Source organism: Barbus barbus (genome assembly GCF_936440315.1).
Source record: "Barbus barbus genome assembly, chromosome: 23".
Lineage (NCBI taxonomy): Eukaryota > Metazoa > Chordata > Actinopteri > Cypriniformes > Cyprinidae > Barbus > Barbus barbus.
In genome coordinates this window covers 2,202,783-2,224,923 of record NC_136751.1, presented here as the reverse complement: position 1 = coordinate 2,224,923, position 22,141 = coordinate 2,202,783, and the positions used below count along the sequence as shown (strand labels likewise).

General features: G+C 40.4%; 2 protein-coding genes across 3 annotated transcripts; one reads left to right on the top strand and one right to left on the bottom strand.

Moving 5' to 3' along the window:
* Positions 1–894: 894 nt before the first annotated feature.
* Positions 895–18,945, bottom strand: tirap (toll-interleukin 1 receptor (TIR) domain containing adaptor protein). Of its 2 annotated transcripts, XM_079374086.1 has the most exons (5): positions 18,745–18,945; positions 5,276–5,416; positions 4,936–4,993; positions 3,131–3,745; positions 895–1,494 (listed from the first exon to the last, which is right to left on the bottom strand). In XM_079374086.1, exons 3-5 carry the CDS (start codon positions 4,964–4,966, stop codon positions 1,418–1,420), a joined length of 723 nt encoding a protein of 240 aa, XP_079230212.1. In that variant the 5' UTR covers positions 4,967–4,993; positions 5,276–5,416; positions 18,745–18,945; the 3' UTR covers positions 895–1,417. The 2 variants fall into 2 exon arrangements, with proteins under 2 accessions (XP_079230212.1, XP_079230213.1); XM_079374087.1 differs by lacking the exons at positions 5,276–5,416; positions 18,745–18,945 and having other exon boundaries at positions 4,936–5,000.
* On the top strand, positions 13,275–14,760 carry gemin7 (gem (nuclear organelle) associated protein 7). The gene is made up of 2 exons (XM_079374088.1): positions 13,275–13,321; positions 13,410–14,760. The coding sequence occupies exon 2, from the start codon at positions 13,427–13,429 to the stop codon at positions 13,784–13,786; it is 360 nt and encodes a 119-aa protein (XP_079230214.1). The 5' UTR covers positions 13,275–13,321; positions 13,410–13,426; the 3' UTR covers positions 13,787–14,760.
* Positions 18,946–22,141: the final 3,196 nt, after the last annotated feature.

Below are 22,141 nucleotides of genomic sequence, written 5' to 3'. Positions count from 1 at the left end.
AAATGGGCATAAACCAAAACATATATATAAAGTCAAGAAACAAAATAAGCATTGTATCAGTCTCTTTCAGTGTGATCTTAATTTTAAATGCAACATAATCTTGTTTAATCCCCAACAAACCAGCGGTGTTTCTCTCAGATGCTCTGATGCACATCATGCTTACACTGATTCCAACAGTTGCAGCTACTGAATGACAAAGGAAAGTCTACAGTATTTCACAATGATCCAAATAAGAGAAATTTAAGGATTTAATGTGTTGAACGCTTGAAGCCACATTTGCCAGAGGGGATTACGGCATGTGACATGTTATTTGCCAAGAACGTTTAATCATACCTTTGCAGTTCTTTGAGGTGTCCTATTGGTTTACATGGCATGTCCAACTGTGGCTTAAAACCTTTCTGAAAGCACTGAAATGACAGTGAACATCTTATTTAAGGCACAAATCCGGCCATCCATGACAGGCAGAAAACCAGTCCTGAGCTCTCTGTGGTTAGTAATATCTGAGATATGCTATTAATACTGATGTGAATCTTCATTATACTCATTGCATTAAATGCAGCTACAGTCATTTATATCTGCAGCTGCTTTAATTTCCTTTTGTGCACATATGCATGGGTGGGTGTATGCGAGTGAGAATGATTTTAAAATAATATTTTGTTGGGTATATTACATAAGCTCTTCTTCTAATCTGACTTTGACCTAAAATCAGAAAGGGAAACATATGCCCCAGCATGTCTGAGCTTGTGTATTATGACTTTCTGTTGCCATCTAGGCCTCGTTGCACAAGATTTATTTAACACAATATAAATATCTTCATAGACACCCTCACTGTAGAAAACAAAAGGAGGGCAATCCATGCAAAAACCTCATAAACCACACAGATACAATTCAAGTAATACAAAAATAGATATGTATTTATTTGCTTGTTTATTAATTAAATGAATACTTTTAATCAGCAAGGACACACATTATTGAATTTAAATTCATTAAAATAAACTTGCATCACACTTTCCAATAAAACTATAAAGCATTACAACACTGATAAGAAATGTGACACTGAGAACAGGGGTAATGATGATGAAAATGCAGCTTTGCATCACAAGAATAAATTACATTTTAAAATATATTACAATAGAAAACCGTTTTTTTAAATTGTAATAATATTTCACAATATTACAATTTTTACTGTATTTTTTGGTGACTTGGTGAGCAGAAAAATCTTACTGACACCAAACGTTTGAACGGTAGTGTGTGTTATATATGTATAAGGCATGGCGGTTAGATGAACCAATTTTGACATTATTCATCTTTTATCTAATTTTGCGAATTCTGAGACATTAGACGGAGATACAGAGTTACGATACAGCTTGTCTGCTTGCACGCCACTTCTCGGAAGTGAAGAATCTTGTCATTGCGGTCAATGCAATGAATGTTTATAGCCGTCTGACTGAGATGCACTGCTGGACTTTTCCTTCTCAGACATGTCCTTCAAATCTATAAAAAAGGAAAAACATTGTTGAGAATCTATATTTTGTTTCAAAATGTGACAAAACGTCTACAAGTGTCGAGCAAAATCAGTGTGGGAAAGTGTAAAATATAAACATCCCCGTCTGGTGTACAGATATGAGGCTTTATCTCTGTTTCATGGCTGCACAAACCCAGAAGAGCAAAGCACTTTTCTACTATACTGTATGAGAGAACAGAAACAGGGGGTAAATATGTTGTGCTAGCTCAAGTTTGAATGTGTAAAAGCATGATATTTGAGACTTCAGAAGGAAAGTGAAACTTTCAGTTAGTGACAAATTATTCAAATTGTCCACACAAAGCTATTGTGTGACTTCAGAAGAGAGGAAAAGTGCACAGGAGTTGGATTATGGATTATGGCACGGCACTTTTTTTGTCCTGTTTGGAACTCGACAGTATCACCCTTCAATTTCATCAAGAGTGGATATTCAGCAAAATATCTCATTTTGTGAACAGATTTGCGTCATAGTGATATTTTAATTAATAATTGAAAGGTTTTTTGTTATATTGTTTGCTTTAATTTTGTCTAATTTGATGTAACTTTGTTCTTTGGTGAGGTTGTTTTGTGCTACTCCTGGTTCATTCAAGTTATTTTTTTTCATTTCCATTTATTCTCACCTTGTCAACAGCTTGTCTAGTTTTGCAAAGTAGTTGTAAAATAGTGCATTTGTGAGCAACTACAACCTCAACTCACCTGAGTGGCATTTTCACTGTATGCAAAAGAATAGCCAGGAAAAAATGATTTATTAAGAGTTTTCTGTTCTATGGAAAAAAATGTCAGAGGTTTGGAACAACATGGGATCGAGTGAATGATGATGGAATGTACTTTTCCTGTGAACAATCACTTCAAACGTCTTGATTGATCACCCGCACTTAAAAACATTTAGGCCTCAATTGTTTCATGTATCTGAATTGCATTTAACAATTCCATGTGCATTACAACATTTTAAAATGAACAAACTAATAAACTTAATGCGATGCATATTTGTCAGTCATACAGAAATGAAACGGGTCAGATTTCTGCACTTAAAAATAAACAAATCCTTTAAAAATGGCATGGCATAGTTTATTATTAACTATTTGCATTTATTTGATTGTAATCATATAATCAAATTTGTAATGCATTCATTCAAATAGCTTAGAATCAGCATGGATCTGTTCATTATGAAAAATGTTTTCAGTTAAAAGTATAAACATGGATAACATATGGAACAAGCAATATTCGGTATAATTTTGACCCATGCAAAGTATTTTTGGCTATTGCTACAAATATACCCCAGCGACTTCAGACTGGTTTTGTGGTCTAGGGTCACATATGCATCGCATTTAATGTATTAGTTTGTTAAATCTTTGTAAAGTTGCCAATAAAACAAAGCTTATTTGAGTACATTTTCCAAGAAAATACTATTGCAGCTTTTATTTTTATTTCAATTCAATGTTGTACCTGCCAGTTTTGTAATTGTTTTTGAAATTTACTAGGAATTTCTGAGTGATTATGGGTACGAATTTTAAATGCAATTCAAAGACATAATATATTGTGCATTGTGGGATTTGAACCTGCAAGCACTAAGAGTCTCCAATACTTGTGTAGATACAAAATACTCACACTGAAGCACCGCCTTGTAGACTACAGTGTATCCAAACTCTTTGTTCATGTTCAGATCCACAGTGAAGAGGAAGCGCAGTTCGAGTGGGAGCTGTGATCTGGGCATGTTTACTACAGCCGGGATGATCCTCTGTGACATGGGCCCTTCAGACAGGACCTGGTGCATCTGATACGAGCACCAGTCATCCTTCACAAAGTTTGGAGTGATGAGTAACAGCCAGCAGTGACTGTCCTGCACGGCCTGCAGCAGCTCAGTGGACACGGCGCCTCCTGCTGGACAGTCCCGCTCCTGCAGGTAACAGCGCAGGCCCTTAGACGGAGCTTCTAGGAAAGAGGCCAGACTCTGTGCTAGATCACTGTCCTCATCGTTGTGACACACAAAAACGTCATATCTGAGAGAGGAGCGGAAGGGGGAGGAGAGCACGGAGGGCAGAGGCTGATCTGAGGCCGATGGCTTGGCTGATATGGAGGGTTTCGGGGAGGAAGAGGAGGAGGAAGACGAGCACGCCGAGCTGCTGGTGTTGGAGTGTCCGGAGGAGCACGTCTGAGAAAATGTACATGGTTTGACTTGGTCCGAATCATTCCTTTGTTTTCCAAAACGCTGACGAAACCAGCCTGATGATGCAAAGAAATTACAGAGTTAATGTAATATTCAGCTAATACACAGAAGCATTCGTTGCATAAATGGACACATTTTAATGGGACAAAGATTAAAGCACTTCAACAAAACTTTGTTTCCTGTATTTAAAATAAACTATTAAAATACATTAATATATATACACACACAGTGTCTTGCGAAAGTATTCATACCCCTTAATTTTTTTTTTAAGTTACACTGCTTTAAATTATTTTTTTCCCCACATCAATCTACACTTCGTACACCATACTGACAAAGCAAAACTTTTTTACAGAATTTACAGAATAACTTCGTAAATGTATTAAAAATAAAAAAACTGGATTAAGTACATTGCATAAGTATTCATACCCTTAACTCAGTACTCTGGTGAAACACCTTTACAGCCTCAAGTCGTTTTAGGCTTTTTAGTACATTTTGACTAAACATTTAGGCATTTTTGTGGAGCACTTTTTATAATGGATGGATGCATTTTATTGGACTTCAAAATCTCAACAGCCATTCACTGCCAAGCTTATAAGAGTTGGGACATTTTTAATACAGCTTTGATTATATTCATCTGAAAGAAGAAAGTCATAAACACCTAGGATGACTTGAATGTGAGTAAATCATGGGGTAATTTTCATAGTGAACTATATCTTTAAATATAAATCAACTGTTGCATTGAAATTATTTGTATTTTTGAATTTATATTTTGACTAAACATTTAAACCACACACACACACACAGAGAGAGAGAGAGAGATACACACACACAATATATTATATTATAAATAAATACAGCTGTGTGCAGAGATTATTATAGTATTTTATAGTACTTCAATGATATATTTTTCTTGTCAGATATGTACTGTAGTGTACAATCTCAGCAGATATTGTTATATATATATAGCTGTGTGGTAATGTGCAATATCCTGTGTGTGCTGGGATAAATGTCACAACTCAAGATTTAATGTAAAATTAGCACCATGACTGTCACAGCTGAATGACAATAAACGCTCATTTGCTTTGAGCCTCTGGGGAAAAATATGAAAATCTTCTACTTTTAGCTGTCATATCTTCTTGAAGTTCTGCTACCACATTAAAACGTTTATTTTGTGTTACATAATTGTTCACTAGTTCCTTTGTGTTTGATAGAGACGATGCATCATGAAACTGCAACAGAGACTTACCCATAATACTGCTGACGCGGTTTTCCTCCATTCTTCTCCATCCTTTCAAGGAAATAAACTACAACCGGCACATACGCAGACAATAAATACTGTATCTCATAATGTATCGCACACTACATCTCATAAACGTTCATACAACAGATCAAAACACTGCATATACGCACACAGTCCTCAGCTCAAAGTTAATATCAGTTCCACTTTTCCCAGGATCACTTTCAGTTGTCATGTCTGGATTTTAGCACGTTTGTGCGTATTACGAAGTAAACTGCAAGCTAATATCATAATTCTATCATATTCAAAGCATGATTAAGAGAGTAAATGTGAGACGATCAGTACTTACAGTGGTTTTATTTGAAAAGAGCGTGCAGGTGGTCTGAGGGCACTACTTCAGTGCACAAGATCAGCTTGAGAGGTTTGAGGAAGTTCATGCGATCAGAAGTGATGTCATCATGCAAACCAACATAACTTATGGCCATTCTTACTAAATAATGATAATAAAAGAATAGGAAGACAACAGAATAAGAGGAAGCAAAGGATGAAATGGGTGTAGCTTTGAGTTGCATTTGGACTTTTGACAGTCTGGTCAATGCATGGCTTTAAATGTGATATATTACAGAATATTGAAACTAAAGGAGCAGCAGTTTCACATGTTGTCCCCTAATTTACAAGAAATGGGTGCGCTCGATAACACTAGAAATGAAGGTTTTGCATGCTCCAGTTACTAAATTAATGTGCTCTCAAAATTCATTCTAATCTTTCATGTAAATGCCATGGTAGATATTGCTATAATGCCATCATTTTAAGATATAAGGATGCCTGGTTTGCTGATTTTGCTTAAAAAAGGATTAGAAAATTCACTTTTATCATCAATGATTAATTGAAGAAACGAGCAAAATTGACACTGAAATACAAAAAAGGTTAAAAAATAGATCATACAGATCTTGATCAAGGCATATTTAATGTGGTTATTTATTAATGTTTATAATTAGTAATTATCTATTATTAATTGTTAACTAAATATTAACGAAACAAGAAAAAATATATGAAACTGAAATACGGAAATAGAGAAACAAAAACAGATCTTGATGAGGGCAAATTTTAACAAGACAAAATTTGATGATTATAATTAATAATTATGTATGTATGATATATATGAATAAGGAATAATCCACGGCTAGCTGTGCATTAAACGATTTTAATGCATGACGTGAAAAGAACCACACGAGTTTGTATATGTATATATATATATATATTGATAATAACAAGAAACATATATAGTGTGAATTCAACATAGGCTAGTTAAAACCATATGGCACAAGCAAATCTGCTGGGATGAATTTATTTGATCAAAAATACTTGAAAATATTACAATTTATAATTCTGATTTGCTGCTCAGATATTATTGGTGCTTGATAATCATTACTGGTTCTTATTCCAACATTAGTGTCTAGTGCAGGAAAACGCCCCACTGTGACACAATGAAAACAGCCTATGAACAATGTCGTACTCGGTTACTATCGTAACCTCGGTTCCCTGAGATACGGAACGAGTACTGCGTCTTGCTAAAGACGCTATGGGAAAAAGCCTTTTTTCTCCTTTACTGAAGCCTTATTCAATCACGCAGTGAAACTGCACGATCATTGGTTCGTGCAGTGTGTTAAAAACGAACCAATGTGTCGGCAGCGGAGCTGCATGAGCCTATGGCGACGGAGCCCGCCAGATCCCGCCAGAATGGGCGGGGTTATCTGGCTATATAATCGGCCGTCTGGCCATAGGATCCTCAGGTTTACTTCGACTGAAGCGACGACTGAGTCGTGCAGCTACCTGGCACGGCAAAGTACGCAGTACTCGTTCCGTATCTCAGGGAACCGAGGTTACGATAGTAACCGAGTACGTTCCCTATCGATACTCCACTCGTACTGCGTCTTGCTAAAGACGCTATGGGAACACAATTCAATCACGCCGTGCTATGGTAGAGGAACGACTGTGTAAAATACCTCCATAAGCATTCCATGCTCAGAGGGAAGTATAATAGTATACTCGGGCTAAAGCGAGCTGAGCTCGTAGGGGTCACGCTCGGCCCGGGTCATTCCATGCATTCCTCGCATACTCAGCACTTTCAGGGCTGAGATATGCAAGGAACCCATCAGAGAGCTTGAGTGCCCGTGCAGTCAAGAGTTCTCCGTTAGGGTTATTCCCACAACGTAAGTCATACTCATCTAAGCAGATAGGACCCTGGCCTGCAAGGCCGGTACGTCCAGCTTATAAAACCTTGCAAATGTGGACGGCGAGGCCCAGCCGGCCGCCGCACAAATGTCTGTAATAGACACACTGCTAGACCAGGCCCGTGACGAGGCAATGCCTCTAGTCAATGGGCTCGTACTCCAATGGGGCATTGAAGGCCCAAGGAAGAGTAAGCCAGCGTAACGGCATCCACTATCCACTTAGAGAGTCTCTGCTTCGTGACCGGAAGCCCTTTGGCGCGGTTACCGAAGCTAACAAAGAGCTGTTCCGTGCGCCTGAAGGAGGTGGAACGCTCAAAGTAGATCCGTAGGGCTCTAACATGGCATCACAAAATTAACTCCCGGTCCTCCTCGGAGGGAGGAAGCGCGGAGAGTTTGATGACCTGAGCTCTGAACGGAGTGGAAAGTACCTTAGGTACGTATCCATGCCTTGGTTTTAGGACGACCTTGGAGTCGTTTGGCCCAAATTCCAGGCAGGCGGGGCTCACAGAGAGCGCCTGCAGGTCTCCTACTCGCTTGACTGACGCTAGTGCTAGTAGCAGAGCAGTCTTCAGCGACAGTGACCAAAGGTTCGTGGACTGGAGCGGCTCAAAAAGGAGGGCCCCTCAGGGCCCTCAGCACAGTGGGTAAGTCCCATGTAGGGACAGTAAGGGGCCGAGGCAGATTCAGCCTCTTGGCACCCCTTAGAAAACGGACGATAGCATTGTCCCTGCCCACTGATTGGCCCGCAATAGGGGCGTGGAAGGCCACTATTGCCGATACGAACACCCCGAGTGTGGAGGGAGAGCGTCCTTTATCCGGCAGTTCCTGCAGGAAGGACAGAATCACCGCCAACTCAGATGTAGGGGGGTCCTCACCGCGGTTTAGACACCATTTGGAGAAAACCGCCCATTTAAGGGCATAGAGGCGTCTCGTAGACGGGGCTCTAGCCTCAGAAATGGTATTTAGCACTCGCTCTGGGAGGCTGGTAGGCTCCCGTTGAGCGGCCAGAGGTGAAGCGCCCACAGTTTGGGAAGAGGGTGCCACAAACCATTCACCTGAGAGAGGAGATCTCGTCTCAGGGGCACGGACCAGGGGGCTGCGGTTAGCAGCTGGGTCAGCTCTGACATCCAAGGCTGGTTCTCCCACAGGGGGGCCACCAACAAGACCTTGTGTCGTTGTTCCCTGATTCGCCTGATGACCTGAGGAATCAGAGCGATCGGAGGGTATGCATAAAGGAGGAGGTTGGGCCAGTCGTGGGCCAACGCGTCCTTGGCCTTCGAATAATAGGCTGGGCAGTGAGAGTTGTCTTTGGAGGCGAAAAGGTCTACTTCGGCCTTGCCAAAGATTCTCCAGATCATTCGAACCGTCTGCGGATGGAGCATCCACTCTTCTGAGGGGACGTTGCTCCGTGATAGCATATCCGCTCCTCGGTTCAATCTGCCCGGCAAATTTGCTGCTCTCAGCGAGCGCAAGTTGAGCTGAGCCCACTCCAGAAGTCGCTCTACCATAAGGAAGAGGCGCTTCGAGGAGAGACCTCCCTGGTGATTTACATAGGACACCACTGACATGTTGTCTGAGCGGATCAGCAAATGTCGTCCCTTTAGCTCTGGCAGGAAAAACTGGCAGGCTCGACACACTGCTAGCATTTCTAAGCAGTTGATGTGGAGGTTCTGCTCCGCCTTCGACCAAAGGTCGGTTTGCCTTCGCACAGCGCCCCCAACCCATGTTGGAGGCGTCTGTTGTGACAACTTTCCTGCTTCAGACCATCCCTATGGTCACACCCTTTCTGAACCATCGTGGGTTCTTCCAGGGGACCAGGGCTGTTACACAGGCCTGGCTCACCCTGATATGTAGGCGATCATGTCGCCATGCGTGGGGTGGAACCCGTGGTTTCAACCAGCGCTGAAGGGGCCGCATGCGAAGCAGGCCCAACTGTAGCACCGGCGATGCTGTGGCCATGAGGCCCAGCATCCTCTGAAACGCTTTGACGGGGCGAGCGGTGCCGCTCTGGAAGGAGGCTGCGAGCTTTTAAATGGCCAGAGCGCGTTCCAGCGCTAGCACAGCTCTCATCTGAGCTGAGTCCAAAACTGTTCCCAGAAACGACATCCGTCGGCTGGGAAACAGCGCGCTCTTGGCAAAATTGACCCTGAGCCCCAGGCATTCTAGGTGGCTGAGGAGGAGGGCTCTGTGTGAGAGTAGTTGTACCTCTGACTGGGCCAGAATGAGCCAGTCGTCGAGGTAATTGAGAATGCGGATTCCCATCTGCCTGAGAGGGGAAAGAGCCGCGCCCATGCACTTCGTAAAAGTGCGTGGGGCCAGGGACAGTCCAAAGGAAAGGACCGTGTACTGATAAGCCACTCCCTCAAAGGCGAATCTCAAGAATCGTCTGTGATGGGGGGGCTATCTGGACGTGAAAGTATGCGTCTTTCAGGTCCAGGGAACAGAACCAGTCCTCTGAGCGAATTTGCGAGAGGATCTGCTTCAGTGTGATCATCCTGAACGACCTCCTCACGAGGGCGCGATTCAGGCGTCTGAGATCGAGGATGGGCCGGAGGCCGCCATCCTTCTTGGGAACGAGGAAGTAATGGCTGTAAAGCCTGATTCGCTCTGAGCTGGAGGAACCATTTCTATGGCTCCTTTTTTCAACAGCATCATCATTTCTGAACGTAGAACGTGAGCGTTCTAGCCGTCTACAGAAGAGGAGACCACGCCGCTGAAGCGCGGGGGTCTGCGAGCGAATTGGAGTGAGTAACCTCGTTCTATTATCCGTATAACCCATTCTGACACTCCGGGGATGGCCCTCCAGGCCTTGGCCCGCGTGGCAAGGGGCAGGATAAACTCGAGTGGCAGGCCGCCAAGCGGGGACCTGAAGCTCGTGATAAGAGGGAGAGGAATGTACTCCCTTTTGAAAATGTTTGTGTTTTATTTCCTTGCTATAACAGCGATCAGTTGTGTGGGCGCTTTTTGAAAGGGCCCAGTGTTCACAACAGTATTTACCACAAACTCATTGCCATCGGCACCCGGAGCTAAACGGGGTGTTTGGAGGCATGACAGAGGCCATTTGGGCCGTGGGCACAGCCCAGAAGCGTCAGGAGTCTGAAGCTGTCAGTTATAATCATAGTGACAACTTGCTTTCGATCTGCCTAAAAGGATCAACCACTCTTAGAAGAGGGGTATTAATTACCATTGTGTAAACACACCAGCAGATCAAAAGTGCCGCGCGCATCCTCTCAGATCCGCTCGTAGCGGACGAGGGGAGGGGCCATCTTCACTGAAGCAGGCGAGCCAAGATCAAAGAGTGAAACGCGGGGCTGCCCTGGCGTAAATTCACTCAAGCTTGATCGCGCGAACCCTGGAGCTTGCAGTTTCTTCCCCGAGATAACTGGGAGAGTAGAAACACTAGAGCAGGGGAGGCGTGGCCACCTTCATTGAAGAAAGGGACCGTGAGCGCGGCAGGGACAGACTGAAGCTTTCATAATGAAAGTAGCGCTGGCAGATCAAAGAGCTGCAAGAGGCGCTAATACTTAGTGTAAACACACTGGCAGATCAAAGACTGTATGCAGAGTGAAAAACGCGGGGCTATGCCGGCGCGAAAAATCACTCAAGCCTTTTTTTTTTTTTTTTTTTTTATCCGTCTCCTTCTCCGAGCTGACTGGGAGAAGAGAAACGCGAGAGTCGGGGCCGCCCAGTGCAGCATGTTACAATGTGCACAGAAGGATTGAGCCACTCAATGTAATGAGGCGCGCTAATCCACACGCGCTGGCAGATCAAAGCGCTGTATGCAGAGTGAAACACACGGGGCTATGCCGGCGCGAAAAATCACTCAAGCCTGAACGCCCAGCCATGCGATTTTACCGTCTTTTTCTCCGAGGTGACTGGGAGAAAATAAACGTGAGTGGGTGGCCGCCCAGCGCAGCATTTTACAATGCGCGCAGAAGGATTGAGCCACTCAATGTAATGAGGCGCGCTAATCCACACGCGCTGGCAGATCAAAGCGCTGTATGCAGAGTGAAACACACGGGGCTAAGCCGGCGCGAAAAATCACTCAACCTGATTGCTCAGCCTCACTCGCTGTTCCTGTCTCCGAGTTGACTGGGAGAAGAGAAGGGGGGAGGCGGGGCCTGCTACATAGAGGACCGCGAGCAAATCAGAGTAAAGCCCGGCTTTCGGTGAAAGCAGGCTGCCTGTGTGAGCGCAGTCTCAGTGACGCACACACATAACTTTCCACTCCGGTCCGCCAAAGAGAATAGAGCCGCCCAATGAAGGAGGAGCTCTGATTCTCACGTGTGAACACCGGCGGATCCGAGCGCTGCAGGAAGCTCCGTGGCTCTGATGTTTCATTCTCCGAGCTTTGCTGAGAGAGAGGAAACGGGAGAGCGGAGCTGCCTCCACAGAGACGGACAGCGAGCGGGAAGAGCGAGACTCATACTCGAACGAGCTGTCTCAGTAAGCGCGCAGTCAGTGCGTGGGCGAGACCCAGACAGGCGGCACGCGCTCACTGCTCTTTGCATCGTGCAGGATCCCCTGCACGAGCCACACTCGCTGTTGCGGCATTTGCAACAACGCCGATAAATATGCATTTTTATAGCACTCACCGGATGGCGGCAGCGAACAGACCGGGGCTTCTGCGGGGCTGGAGCGCGGTGAAAGCGGCGTCTCAGCTGGCAGGAGGTCTCTGGCTCAGCTGCGAGGCGTGTCAACGGCGAGGCGGCTTCTTGGGATCAGCGAAGGCGAGATGTCGTCGCTGAAGGAGAAGAAATCTGAGGATCCTATGGCCAGACGGCCGATTATATAGCCAGATAACCCCGCCCATTCTGGCGGGATCTGGCGGGCTCCGTCGCCATAGGCTCATGCAGCTCCGCTGCCGACACATTGGTTCGTTTTTAACACACTGCACGAACCAATGATCGTGCAGTTTCACTGCGTGATTGAATAAGGCTTCAGTAAAGGAGAAAAAAGGCTTTTTCCCATAGCGTCTTTAGCAAGACGCAGTACGAGTGGAGTATCGATAGGGAACCAGAGTTTTCATGATATTCGATTTTTAATAATCATTAAACTTGTACCAAGGAGGCGTTTTGCCCCACAGGTGGGTAAACTGCCCCCATGGCTGGTGTAAAATGCCCCCTGTCTCACAAAGCAATTTACTTTAATGCATTTACAGCTAAATCAGAGTAAAGGCAGCTTTAGCTTAAATTTAAAAAGAACATAACAAGGGGTGATAACCAGAAAGGCGTACCAACTTTACAGGAGAGCCAAAACTGATGTGTACTGATTTCAGTTGTTTCTATTAAACATGTGTACTCATGGATGGCAGTATTTGCTAGTAGAAAGAGCTCGTTAAGAGCTTTCATCTGATATATCCACCATAAATGTCACTTACGCTCTTCTGGCTCTCACTCCTTATGAATTACACAATTATAATAGCCAGTTTATAAAATATTTGTTGTGGCTAGCTAACTAACTACCTGATGCTAACTTGAAGTAATTTTTAAATATAAAGTCCAAATATTTTTATTCAACCAACTAGAATACATTTGATGGAAGAAGGATGTGATGTTCAGAACAGAATAACTACAGTAGCCGGGGGGGGGGGGGGGGGGGGGGGGGTTATCCCACGTTTGAGAAAAACAATGATGATTATATTCTGAAAATAGAATTATATTTTTCTTAAATAACATGTAGTCCCTATCTACAGGCCCTACTGTTCTCATAACTATTATTCTACAAAACAACACGCTTTAAAACGCTTTTCTGAAAATTAGATAATTTACTCTCAAATGTGTTTTGGTGCATCACCAGTGTAAGCTTCATGGTGAATACTTCTACATCATTCTTGTCAAAGTAGTTTACAATAAAAATGCATGTCGACTTTATCTTGTGGTTATTTTTGGGAAACAGTAGGGGGCGTTTTCCTCCACTCTACCCTGCTGTAGACCACTCTACCGCGATGCATGCTTTCAAGATACTCTGATGAAGTTCAAAACAACAGCAATTTTAGAAATAGAAATATGTTTTAGCATAAAATGTCCTTACTGTCACTTTTAATAAATATAACGCATATTTGCTGAAAGACTTCTTTGTATCTTGCTCGATGACTTTTATTTTGAAGATCTAGGCTCTTCCGGCCGGATGTTGAGATGCGCTCGTGTTGAATGAGGAAGGTAAACAACAGCAGCTCCTGCTCCAGGTGTGTTATGTGTGGTCAGTTTTACCGCAGGAGAGTTCGTGATGTGTGTATGATTTAAGCAGGTGTTTAACGGAGCGGTATGAAGACTGCAGTGAGCGTCCTGCGGCTGCCCAGAGGACCGGAGCCCAACAGCCGCGGATTCGACCCGAGCTCCCCCCGCTTCATCGCGCTGTGCTCCTCCTCCTCCTCCTCCTCTGATGAAGAGGAGCAGCGGCTGCGCTCGGAGCTGCGCCAGAGGTTTCTGTGGACTCTCTCGCTGATGAGGGACAAGCTGGTCCAGTTCGACATGCACGAGCGCGTGCGCGTGCGCGCGAGGTTCGGCGCCTCGGACATCGACGTGCTGCGCTTCCAGGTCTCTGATCTGGAGACTCCTCTGGGGGTCCAGAGAGAGGCGCTCCTGAGGAGCCAAGATGTGCTTTCCTGCTCTTTTGAACTGTGAGGGCCATGCACAGGAGTTAAAGTGCAGTGGGTCTCGTTGCGTTCATTGTTGTTCATGCTGCTGTTTGTAATAAACTTTTGCAATATTGAGCTCTGTTCTGAAATGAACATTTTTGGTTTCCTTTCATTGAACAGTTTCTTTGTGTGAAGCACATTCTAATAATCTAAAGAACCTTGTTTTACAATAAAAACCTTTTGTGGAAAGTTTCAATGGATGTTAAAGGTTCTCCATCAAAGCCAACAGCACAGCCTTCATTTTGAAAGTAGCCGGTCTAATAATTAAACTAATCCAAACTGCACATGAATCACATTACAAAAATGTGCACTATAAATGCCTTGCGACTAATTATTCTGAAGCCGCAGGAAACTGACATCATGGCAATGCTGATTTATTAACGAATCCTCAAGAGTGCATGAGCTGTGAGGTCAAAGCCAACAGATGGAGTTGTGTTTTAGAAAGATTAGCAGTATATCAGGACACATCACCACATACAGTCCAGTTTAATCACTACATTATGACAGTTGTTTTGTGTTACAAGTTTGCTGAAATGTTACTTGCATATATTTCTAGTTGGATTGGTTAAAGCCAGATCAACACGAAAGGTTTTTACAGAAAGGGTTTCAGATTTGTCTTTTTTGTCACTCCATAAATCAGAAAATACGGTCAAAAAAAACAAAAATAAACATTTTGACCATGTTTTTGAGAAATAAATGTGAATTATATATGAATAAAACACCTTATTAAAAATCTTAAGAATATAGAATAAATCTGGAAAGTTTGATGTAAGTGAAAGAGGATTGTAATTTAATACAGTCGTGGCCAAAAATATTGGCACCCTTGGTAAATATGATCAAAGAAGGCTGTGAAAATTAATCTGCATTGTTAATCCTTTTATTTAAAAAAATCTAACCTTTCATTGGATAATAAGAATTTAAAATGGGGGGAAGTATCATGATGAAATAAATGTTTTTCTCAAACACACGTTGGACACAATTATTGGCACCCCTAGAAATTATTATGAGTAAAATATCTCTGAAGTATATTCCCATTCATATTCACAATTTTGAGTACTCCAGGATGATTATGAACATGAAATTATCCAGCCATGGCTTCCTGTTTCACAGAAATATAAACAGGAGAGAAAACAAAGCCCAAATTCCCTTAATCATCCATCACAATGAGAAAAAACAAAGAATATATTTCTGATGTGCAGCAAAAGATAATTGAGCTTCACAAATTCCAGAAAACATAAAATGTTAGGAAACTGCCTGGAAGAGGTCGTGTGTCTATATCGTCCTAATGCACGGTGAGGAGGAGAGTTTGAGTGGCTAAAGACTCTCCAAGGACGACAACTGGAGAATTGAAGAAAATAGTAAGTCCTGGGGTCAGAAAACCTTAAAAAAGAAACAGCACCTACATCACCACATGTTGTTAGGGAGAAAAATTCTCCTCACTCATCCAAAAACAATCTCCAGCATATTCAGTTATCAGACACGACTGGAACTATGGCTTCTATGGTCAGATGAAACAAATAAAAAAAAAATTTTTAGCAGCAAACACTGGGTTTGGTGAACACGGGGATAAAAAGTACCCCATGTGTACAATGAAATATACTGATGTGTTTTTGATGTTGTGGGCCTATATTTCTGCTGGAGGTCCTGGACATCTTGTTTAGACACATGGCATCATGGATTCTATCAAATACCAACAGATAAAAAATCAATAAGTGACTGATTCTGTTAGAAATCTTATAATGGGCCATGTTTGGATCTTCAAACCGTACAATAATCCAAACACAAACCTCAAAAACACCACAAAAATGGGTCACTGAGCACAAAACCAAGCTTCTGCTGGCCATTCCAGTCCTCTGAGCTGAACCCTGTAGAAAATGAGTGAGCTGAACTGAAGAGAAGAAGCACCGTCATGGAGCTGGGAATCTGAAGGATCTGGAGTGATTCTGGATGAAGGAATGGTCTCTGATCTCTTGTCAGGTGTTCTCTAACCTCATCAGGCATCATAGGAGAAAATTTAGAGCTGTTAAACTGGCAAACGGAGGTTTCAAAAAGTATTGAATAAAAGGGTGCCGTTAATTGTGGCCAATGAGAAAAACATTTATTTCATAATGATATTTCCGCCCATTTTAAATTATTACTATCCAATGAAAGGTTAGATTTTTTGTATTTTTTTCAAATAAAAGATCAAAAGGATTAACAATGCAGATTAATTTTCACAGCCTTCTTTGATCATATTTACCAAGGGTGCCAATATTTTTGGCCATGACTGTATGTATTGTAACTGAAATCTACAGAATCAAATAGATAAAATTTAATAAAATAAACACTTAAAGGGATAGTTAATTCCAAAAAAAAAAAAAAAAAAAAATCTGTCATAATTTACTTGTATGAGTTCCTTTCTTCTGCTGAACACAAAAGAAGATATTCTGATATTATGTAAATTTTCCCTTGAACACACTTTTTATTTTATTTTTTTTTATTTTATGCTGTTTATTAGCAGTTTCTCAGCATGAGAATGTCCAAATTCAGTTTTAAAAAGTCTCCTTTCAAACGATACCGACCGTTTGACTCTCTTTGCTATAGTTTTTGGAGTTACGAGTCTTTACTTTTTTGCATGTCACTCTGAAAATGCGTCCTCCTGCACAAAAGCACACAGTTGTCAAATGATTGTGTTACAGTTTTTCATTGAAAACTCAGCTACACAAAAAAAGCAGCCGTCCGACATATTAGTCATCTATTTGTGACCAAAGAGTTTCTTTTAAGGGCACAGGAGTTTATCCTGCTAATGGAGCGAGGAGAATCAATGACATTCAATCTTCTTAAAAGGTACGAGGTTGTTTACCAAAGCCGGTTTTATTAGAATATCATTAGACATTGTTCAATGACTGTGCCTTTGTTTGTGAAGTTGGCCTGGCAGAGCGGCTGGGTCTGATGACTCATCCTACAGCACACAGACAGACAGATAGACCCGTCCTGTTGTGTGCTCTCAGCTCCTCATAATTTAATCAGGAAGCTTACAAGGACATGCAATGTTAATTTCATATTTCAAGTCATGAACCGTACCTGCGCTAGTCATTTTGCTCACCTATAGCCAGCAGTAATCATGTTTTGAGATGCAGGTCTGCGACCGCTTACGTAAGACGTTCATCGCTCACATTTAATCATCTTCCTCCCCTTCATTTACTTTAAATGTTTCATTGAATCCATCAAGGAACGAGTGAAGGACTACTGCAGTCAAATAAAGTGCATCGAATTGATCTGCATTTCTTTGGATTGTTTTTCGCTCACAGAAGTGCTTTATTTAATGCTTACTGAATGGACTCTATTAGCATCTACATGTGAGGCATTAATTCAATTCTTTTTTTTCCTCATATGGGAGTCGTTGAAAGTTTTTATTGATTTATTTTTTATGTGAACCGAAGAGCATTTGAATTCATTTTAATGAGTCATTTTATTGTGTTTGTCTTTTTTATTTTTATTTTTTGTTTGTCTATATTTATTTTAGTACACAAAGTTAAACTAAAATTAAAAATTATAAATGTTTTCTCAAAACAGCTGATTTAATAAACTTTTTTTTTTTTTATGTTTTTATGGTAACCTGTATTTTTTCTTTTAGATTGGCCAATTTAACATTAATTATATATATATATATATATATATATATATATATATATATATATATATATATAATATTATTATTATAATATATATTATATATATAATGTATGTGTATATATATATATATATATATATATATATATATAATGTCTAAAATGGAATGACTAAAATGAAAATCAAAAATGTTTTGTCAAAATAAGACTTTTTGATATTTTTATTTTATTTCAAGCAACAAAAATGTTTATGGTTTTAGTTTTCGTATCCAGAGGAGCATTGACATACTATAATTTTTTAAATTTTGAATGTATTTTAATATCATAAAATGTAATACATTCTTTAATTTTTATTAGATTGTTTTATTAGGTTTTAATTATTTTATTACACAAATTAAACTAAAATACATTTTGCTTATATATAATTTTATTATTATATAAATAATTTTTTTTTACAGTTTTAGTTTTAGTTAACTATTATAACCCTGTTTCATACCCACTATTACATTTAATATATATATATATATATATGTTTTTTTTTTATTTTTACTTTTTTTCTTTAAATGTAATTCCAAACATTCAAGCCTTCAGATCAAAAATCTTTAAGATCATGGGAAGCATGTTTTGTGCCTGCAGCCTGATGATTTACAGTGAAAAAGCACCCCTCTGTCTGTGTGTGTGTGTGTGTGTGTGTGTGTGCATGTTTATGTGGTTTATGAGGACTCAAATTTGTATAATGACATGGGTATGACAGAGGTATTACAATATGAAGGTGGTTTATGAGGACACTGCCTATGTCCCCGTAATTCAAAAGGCTTAAAAAAACATACTAAATGGTGTTTTTTTTGAAAATCTAAAAATGCACAAAGTCTCCTGTGAGGGCTAAGTTTAGGTGTAGGGTTGGTGTAGGGCAATAGCACACACAGTTTGTTCAGTATAGAAACCATTACGCCTATGGAGAGTCCCCATAAACCACAAAAACCAACATATGTGTGTGTGTGTGTGTGTGTGTGTGTGTGTGTGTGTGTGTGTGTGTGTGTGTGTGTGTGTGTGTGAGAATGTGAGTCAGCGATGGTACAAGAAATCTGCCCTGTCCAGCTCCATTGGCCAGCAGGAAGCACATTCCAGTCCGTCCTGTTTGCGGCCCTCTCTCTCTTCCTGCCAGGCGCAGGAACATGTCTGTGATAACTTACAAAAATACATCACAGACCCTGCGGTCTCTCTCTGAACCATCTCTACAAAACCAGCCAGCTGAATGAATGGCCAAAAGCTCTCAGCTCATATATTTTCATACGTATAACTCAATGTTTTCTACAGCGATGACTGCATGTACCTTTCAGTGGAGTCACATGACTGATGTGAAATCTGTAACGGCTGCGTCCGTCCATCATCCTGTGACCTTCTGTTATCACCTGCATTGTTCTAGATCTATTTTTGTGTTAGAATCCAGTGTTTCCTCCGTGCGATTAGTTCACCTGAACATCACTGTGATTCACAGATAATGGGACCTGAGGAGGATAGCAGCCCTGAGTTCCTATGAAAGATGAATAAACTAACAGATCTATACAAAGGCATCGTACAGTATTTGACTTTGTATCTCGGTCAGCACACTGTCTGTAATGTTTGGTTTGGGGCAGAGATGTTGGCTCCATCTCTTTGGGATGTTTACCGCTCTGTGCCCATTGTGAAGGCCAGAGGCACTCTGAGTCACCCTCGACCCGGTCGGCCTGAGCTTTGTTTAACTTGCTTTCAAGGAATTTTGGAGCTGCTCCAGTGATTGTGACTCTGCAGGAGTTAATGCGGCCCGTGAACCGATCACACTCCTGAAGAACGACAAAGAAGAAGGTCGATGACACTAACAGAAACCCATGCCCCCGTAAAACACTTCAAAACACGACTGGATGTTACTTTTTACTCTGTGGACAATTAGAAAAGAAAACACTTCTTGCAGTCTTACTATTTAATTTGTCAATTAACAAAGAGAATTCTGGCTTTTTTTTAATTCCCACAAATTTCCAGCACATCTCAAAGTATGTACTGTTTTTAAATTGACATTTTTGTAATGCTTTCAAAGTGAAAGGTGCTGTCCAGTGAGTGGCGCTAAAAGCGTATTTCGTTTTATAGATGAACGTAAATCAAGGAACATTTAATTACGTTGGTTGTCGTACATATTGCATCGGTCTAGGAATGAAACATTCGGTGATGCTAAAAGGTTAACGCTCTACACTAAACCTGTTCAATAGTGTTAACAAAAGCAAAGAAATCAAATTTGCTGGAGCATCCATGTCATTTTAGCTTGTTTCTACAAGTCTTGGAGCTCTTTTATCGTGACTCAAGTTTCATGGGACTCATATCGAGCACTACACATCATAAGTGGATGTCATCAAATGCTGTACCGGGTGCGCTAATGAGCAAGTTTACTATTACAGAAAAGCCATATATATGGAGTTGGTTATGTGATGCAAGCACCAAAATGTATTAGTTTACTAATCATGCATTATAGTAAAAGTGTTTTGAGCTCATAATATAGTATTGTGCAAGGAACCATAGCAAAAATATGTCTGTATTAATTAATAATCTGCCCCTATAATCATAGTTTGTGTGAAAAGGAATAAAAGTTGTCGGCGTTTTACTGCCACTAGTGTTCATTCCAGTTGATAACTGCAGTGAATTTTATAAATAGGTAAGTTTTGGGGAGTTTTGCAAAAATGAGGCACTTTTTCCAATGAGTTTCACTTTCTAATTTTTCTTCATCATTTTATATTTATATATATATATATATATAGAGAGAGAGAGAGAGAGAGAGACATTTTTTAAAGTATATTTTTATGTATAGTTTTATTTGTAGTTTATTTATAGTTTTATTTATTTTAATTTATTTCATACTTTTCATGTCTCATAGTGCTTATCAAGCATGTTCTTCAATGGCACATTTACTAATACCCCAGTAGACTAATGTTTGCTTTATTAGTGGCACAATTGTTGTTTATATTGGAAACTATGCCACAATTTTGATTAGTTGTGCATAAAATATGTTCACATCATAAATAAATAGATAAATATCATGCTTGTATGATAATTCCAGTATTAGTTTTTAAATATAATACTATTTTCAGGATGTCTTTTCATATTGAAAATCAATAAAATATCCACATAAATAGCATGTGAAAAAATTCAAAAATTAAATGAAGGCATCAGAAGGCACTGTAATACAAATAATGTTGGACAAGTTACATACTGAATTGTAATACATCATAGAGGTCTGTTGTAAACTCTATAATAGTGATTCTTGTCTTAGCAAACTCTACTAAAAGGCTTTTTTTGCTGGGCAAACAGGTGGAGATTGGGTGGGACACACGGCCTCTGTCTCGCCAGGAAGGACTGCACACAAGGGGAGATCCTAATTATAAAGAGATGAGAGATAGCTGCTTTTATCTGAATCAAAGTGGAGGGTCTCTCCCCACACCCCTCCGGGATTAAACACAGGAAGATTGCGCTAATGAGAGACCGCGTTGCTTTAGATGACATTAAACTCTCTCTTATGGGGAAGTTCTCTTGACCATTCTCCCACGCATTATCCGATGGGAACATGATAACCAGCTATGGAGACGCTTTCTGAAGACCAGTATCAGTCTGAAAAAAACTAAATGTTTTGGGTTCTGGGAAGCGGTGCGGCTTGAGGAGGATGAGTCTGGATCAACTTATGTTAAGTCTGGATCTTGTGTAAACCTAACACTAATTCTAATGCTAGCTGTGTTTCTGATGCTCAACCTGCCCTTAAAACCAAAGCAGGTTATTAGAGTTAAAACTAAACATAAACCATAAAAAATTGACTTGAAATAAAATAGAATGAAATGTTTTATTTAAGCTAGTTGCTACATTTTTCATTTAGCTTAATAACTTGATATACTAAAATAACAAGCTAAAATTGAAATAAAATGCATATTTTTTAAATAAATAATTTAATATAGTTTTATATAATTTAAAAAGACCAAAAAAAAAAAATACTAAAACTAAAAGGAAAAATATAAAAATACAAAAATATATATATATTTGAGTGTATCTCAATGATACTAAAATAACTTTGCATCAAATTTAATAATACTGAAAATCAAGTCATGAAGTGAGATTCATTAGTGGTCCTTTTCAAAATCGGTCAATATTCGGTCTCACTTTATATTAAGTCGCCTTAACTACTATGTACTTACATTAAAAAAATAAGTACAATGTACTTATTGTGGTCATATTGTATTGCAAATCACTTTTGCTGCTATTGAGAAGGGATACGGGTAAGGTTAGGGACGAATTTGGTGGTATGGGTAGGTTTAAGGTGTAATTATAAATGTAATTACAGAAATTAATTACAGATGCAATTACACATAGGTATTTTTAAAAATATACGTACAATGTAAAAACATGTATGTACACAATAAGTGCATTGTATGATTAATTTAAATGTAAACACATATTAGTTAAAGCCTAATATAAAGTGGGACCCAATATTCAAGATACCTGTGCTCTGTATGTGTGCAATTCTGATTTTCCTTAATGCATATGGTCACCACTGATATAAACTGCATGGAGAACATAGGATCAATAGCATCAGTATTTGTCTGTAGTGAACAGGTTTCAGGGAGTTTGATGTTGGAAGCATTGGGCCTGACAGGCAGACAAAGAAAGCTGTTAAGAATTTGCTATAATAATTCTCTAATTAGACAAAAACAGGACGT